This window comes from Chaetodon trifascialis, chromosome 1, assembly GCF_039877785.1.
Source record: "Chaetodon trifascialis isolate fChaTrf1 chromosome 1, fChaTrf1.hap1, whole genome shotgun sequence".
In the NCBI taxonomy this organism is placed as follows: domain Eukaryota; kingdom Metazoa; phylum Chordata; class Actinopteri; order Chaetodontiformes; family Chaetodontidae; genus Chaetodon; species Chaetodon trifascialis.
The window spans coordinates 29,948,818-29,954,543 of NC_092056.1; the positions used below are offsets into that span (position 1 = coordinate 29,948,818).

Below are 5,726 nucleotides of genomic sequence, written 5' to 3' on the forward strand. Positions count from 1 at the left end.
GTAAGCTAAATTTAGTTCATGGGAGTATTGGAAATTATGGTGTGGTCTTAAAGGTCAGCAGTCTTCTCTCTATTATGTGTTATTCTTTTTGGCAATTCAAATGGTGTCATAATAGATTCTAAAACAGCTGTCCACTGAAGTTAAGATCAGAGTAATGTGGCTGCAGAGTTTATAATAAATCTAAATGGGAAGTTATAAAGGTAACTACTTTACTACGTACTGTCTGCATAGAGACAGACCGAACATGCAGCAAATGATTAATGGCAGCACGAGCTGAGTGTAAATGTTTAGCCTAATCTCTACATCAATTTTTTCACTGTCATTGCGTTGTTTGTCAGTATTTGTATTGTGTCTTTGTGTTTTTTCAGAAAGGATTTACCAGACGAGACTTCTCAGATGCCACCATCTAGACTGCTGCATGTAGCATGATTCAGGCTGAGCTCAGAGTCCAAGATCAAGGTTGCTGTGAGGAAAAGAAGAGGAGCAACAGAGGGGTTAATGAGCAGATTAGCTAAATGTGATGGACCTACAGGAAGGGAAAAATGAACTGGAACCAGTGGAACAATGAACTTTAAGTTTGTCCTCATTCAAGTGGTTGTGTGTTTAATTTGGCTTAGCTTGGAGCAGATGACAGAAATGTAATGGTCTCCACACACGGTGGACTTCACCCTCAAACCAAACATGTGCTCTCTGTGTATATTAGGGTCTGACTGAGGGTTTTTTTTTTCACACTGACACTGATTTCAATTATTTTGGACTGGTGTGGCTAATAGCTGATATATGATGCCCACATTAGAAAGTTAAGAGAGCTGTGGACTGTTAGCCCCTTCCCCTGCTTACTTTTAACTTGATGGTATAATCTCTGTTATCACGTGATTGGTCACATGCACATATGCATCATAGCACCCAGTCAGTGCCTGGAGTGCAAACAGTGCAGCAAAATCATGGACAGCAAAGGTGAAAGAGAAGAGGACAATCAGTGGCGCTGAGAGGGAGCACAGTCAAAGAAGTCCAATCCAAGTGGTTGCTGTTTAAAAAACACCTCCAGCATGTCATAATATGACAACAACCCTTCCAGAGTAGAGTCTGTTTTAATAAACTGCATCAACACTTAATCACACTGTGTAGGAAAGCAGCAGATGTGTATGCTTGGAAATAATGTAGAAAGTAAATAGCTGAATACTCTTTTCATGAGAGCTTCCTGATGATTGACACAAGTCCAGTGAGAGCTTTGGAGAAGTGCAGGTGCTGAACACCCCTGAAATTCTATATATGAATACTTCTATACCTGTAGCCTTAAAGATGGAAGCACAATTGACTAACTCTTGAAACTGAAGACACTTGTTGCTGTTTTGTTTTTTGAAGCTGTTTCGTGTAGTAATAAAACTGAAAGATATGTTAACGGCATTAACAGTTAGAGCGTATGTGGTCTGTTTGGTGATGATGAGATCTAAATTTGAATTTAGCTCCACATTAGCTGTGTACAGCCTCAATGAGCAGCTTGTGTGGCTCTTCATAGAGCTGATATCATACCAATTCAGTGTTTTTCTTTCAGGTGTTTACCATCAAGCAAAGGAAATGTGTCAGAAATAGGAAGCAGTATGTAGCAGTTTCAGATTTCATTTAACTTTAGATTTATATGGTTCATTTGAAATACCGTATTTGTTTATATGCCTGTTTTCACTTGTACCTGTTCTGGGAAGGGATATTGAGTTGAGAACAGGAAACAAAGCATTTCATTTTCAGTTTGATAAAAGAAGAAAAACTGAGGAGACAGCATGGAAGGTCACCATGGCAATCAAAGAAACACAATAAGAGACTTCACCAAACATCAACAACTGTTGAACAACTGTTCAGCTCATCTGAGCTCAGGGGAGAGCTGTGGAGTCAAAAATGCATTTTAAAAAGGGATCTCAGTGGTGTAACCTAATGAAACTGTGTACAGAATACAGTATAAGACAAATGAACCAAAACAGGGCAAAAAAAAGTATCTTGTACCATGACCCTGAAAAATATTCTGTATGTGCAGTGGAATAAGATCAAAGTTTGGAGAAAAAATAATGTGTTATTTTAGAATAAAAATCAGATATTCCTATTCTGTCCTATATAATCAATTTAGTCAAACTAAGCCTTACAATAATGTCTGAAGTGTGGAAGGCCAGTAGGACAAACAGTAATGTGTGAACAGAGTCAGAGTTACAGAAGGGCGGATGTGGAGGACTCAGAGCAAATGAGGGGATTTCTCAGGAAGTACGTGTGGGAGAGAACGCCGTAACCTACAGACCTGGAGTTTATCAACCTACTGTATTGGTTTTTATACACCACATGTTTTCCCTGAAACCCTGATGGTTTTATGACTTGTCTCTTTTATTTTGCTGCCTTTGTGAAGCGCTTTGTAACACAGATTTTGAAAAGTGCTCTATAAATAGAGTTTATTATTATTATTATTATTATTACTTAGCAGAGGGAGGAAGGGCGGCGCTCAGCCTGGCTGAGGAATGAAAGGCGTGGATCTACACTGGGAAAAACTGGAGAGGGGGTCTGGACATAAAGACCACTCACCCCTGAAACAGAATGAGTGAGTGTAAGAGTTCTGTAAGGCGAAAAGAGCTTGTAAGCTATTGTGATGAACTTTCACATGATTCCTCCTCTCAGATTTCAGCTCATAGGCTGCACAGAGGAGGTGTAGATCAGAGAAAATAGCACCACTGTGACTAAACGGTTGTTTTAAATGTGTTTCCCTTTTCTTTTTCTCATGAATTGTATCTCGTGTCTCCACCAGCTTAATGGTCATATGTTGTTGTTACTCTCTACACTCACAGAGCTGTAATCCATCACCACCCACAGATAGTGTTGTGTTACAGCTTGTTCCACCCCCAACCAAGCGGCCAAAACATTCAATTAATGCTGCTTTAAACTGAGTGTGCATGGTCCTATAAACATTATAATGGCCATACCAAATATTAGCTGAGCTTTCAGACAAATGTAGAATTTTAAACTAAATTCAGATCTTTCTATTGGGTCATCTGCAGTAAGTGACACATTTATATAAACATATTTCCACATTTTGTTTTACTTTTACAAGTGGTAACCTATCATCTGTGAGTTATGCATTGTTACCAATGTTGCTGTAATACTACTAAGTTATATGGTGACCAACAGTAAATGTTAGGTACCGCTCCTGGAGGTAAGACGCGGTGGCAACAGCCCAGTGTCCTCTTAGGGAGCCTCAAAATGTCATCCACTTTAATCACAGGGGTTACAGAGCAGCCTGTGGGTTTGTCTCTTCCCTCCAACCTCATAAACCTCAGCCTCAGACTGAGCATTCCTGACCTCAGTCACAGTCACAGACCCTTCGAAAGTGGATTTCCATGCAAGATGGATGCTGCTCAGATGGATCTTCCCTGCCCTCTTGTGGCAGTAATACTGACCCCACAGTCCAGGCTGCTTAATAAGGTAGCCTCAGGGTTTGGTGTTGACTTCCTACAGCTTCAATCAAATGTTGGAGCAAGCTTGACAGTTTGCAAAAATGTTTTTCTAACTCTGAAACTACTTTCAAAATAGTTACATCAACTTATCATCAACAACCCCGATAACACTGAGATACACTAGAGTTAATGTAGCAAAAGGATCAACAATTCCCTCTGTCTCTATCTTATAAACTCTCTTTTGTGCAATTTATGATTTTGGAAAATGGTTTGACTCAACTGTGCCCTGCAGTAGTATTTCTTTTCAGTTTGAAACATTTGATCAGTCCTGCAGACAAAAGACAAAAATGAATACTGCAGATGCAGCACACTTCTGCTCATTTATGGTTGACTGATGTGTGGAAATAAATGACTTCCATTCTTTACAAACCCTTATGAATGATAATACTGGTTAGACTTAGCCATAAGAGTTAGTCTTAAAAGTGATATGAGAAGGGATCTCATTCCCCTTGTTAGCACAATGACTAAAATGCATCCCCCTTGTTGACCTGCCGTCCCCCTATCCATCCTCTAGTAGCAGAAAGAGTGCAGAGGCAGAGGGCTTGGTGCGCAAAAATGGTGTGGTTGATGGTGTCAAAGACAGCAGTGCGGTCGAGGAGGATGAGTGTTTGCATGGCTGTTTCTATGCTGTAATGTGTGCAGAATCCAGATGGCAGTGGCTCAAACAGATCACTGCAGATGAGATGGGCTTTAAGTTGAAAGAGCATGCTGCTTCTGAGCAAGCAGGTAAACAGAGTCTGTTCTCCTCTTGAAATGTTTGACTGACAGACAGAGTACTGCTTGCCAAGATGTCAGCCTAAAGTTTCACATGGTCCCACACATGCAATAAAAGGATAGAGTGAGGTGTGATCTGAACTCAAAGGTTTGCAAGAACAGTAACTGCTGTGACACAGTCATTGGTAGGCGCACTGTATAGCCTACCATCAAAACAACAAGTGTAGAGAAGCAGTAAAATTTGACCATGCAACAACACCATCAGAACTGTTTATGTATGTGTATCCAAGTCAGGGATATAAACATCTCCTGGTTGCCATCGACATGATCTCAAGTAGGTTGATGCTTTCCCTACAAGAATAGAAGATGCTTTGACAGTGATGAGATGTCTGATGAAAGAAATACTTCCCATGTCGGGGTAGTAATAGCGATGGTGAGGCTCCTTTCTCTTCTAAAAGCACCCAGCTGAGCAAAGAATGAGAGTTAGTTTGGAAGTTGCATGTTTCTCATCACCCCCAGAGCTCAGGACAGGTAGAAAGAATGAATGACACAATCCAGGAAAAGCTAACAAAATAACAAAAGCGTTGCAGGTAAACCAGTATTACTGACTTCTGGGTATCAATATCTTTGGTGTACATAAGGTGCTGAGTTTCATACTGAGGTTCCTTTGGACATATCAAATTAAAGCTTGACCAAAGTAACTGCTCACCTGTTTCAGGACCAGATAATTGTGAAGTGATAAGTGTAGCTCCTGCTAAAAGTAAATACTTCAGAGTCCACAAGCTTAATTGAGATGTTTGCTGCTAAGGAGTAATTTAGAATGAATTAATCTTAAAGAGAGTATATAACCTCTAAATTCATACATTTGAAAGTCGAACTTGAATTGGAGCTGCGGGGGGTGTAATGGGATCTAATATTCATTATAAGTGTGGTGCCTATACACATTGTCTTTCTGTAAACCTTTGACTCTCAGATGTCAGCTAAATGACACAATTTTGAACTTGGCTTTATCCAGTGTTCAGATATCTGTTGTGGAAATGTATGCAAATTCGTGCATATTTATTCATATCCTATCATATCCTCTGTGTCATATTTAAACATAAAATTTCAGAAGATTTATAATGCAGAAAAATGCCTTTATGTCAATAATCAGATGATCTCTATTTCTTACATTTTGATAACCCTTAATAACCCTCTGACTATCATAAACTGTGCCGGGTTCACGGCCCTCTTCAGAGACGGTTCACATAACGCTGCTTGTTTGCAACCCTAACGCGGGCTGCTGTAAATGTTTGTCAAAGTTTCTGACTTATCTGACGTGTCTTCGATATTGGACATTTATTCACGTCTCTCTATTACAAAGTGAAGACCAATTAATAATGTGTCAGTGCTCGTGTCGAAGTATAGATGATAAAATGTGCCAACACGTCGACAAACGTCAGCACCTTTTTAAATTAAGTGTGATAAGTGCTGTTTTATTTCTTAGCATCTTTTGTCGGCCATTCACATTTAAGACTATCTGTC

General features: G+C 39.8%; 1 protein-coding gene across 1 annotated transcript in view; it reads left to right on the top strand.

The window, feature by feature from the left end:
• LOC139336336 (plakophilin-3-like) overlaps positions 1-2,094 on the top strand; it is a 29,192-nt gene extending 27,098 nt beyond the window's left edge. Inside the window, exon 13 of the mRNA XM_070970409.1 lies at positions 369-2,094. Within this exon, the coding sequence (XP_070826510.1) occupies positions 369-410 (42 nt within the window). The 3' untranslated portion in view covers positions 411-2,094. The remainder of the gene's footprint in view (positions 1-368) is intronic.
• Positions 2,095-5,726: the final 3,632 nt, after the last annotated feature.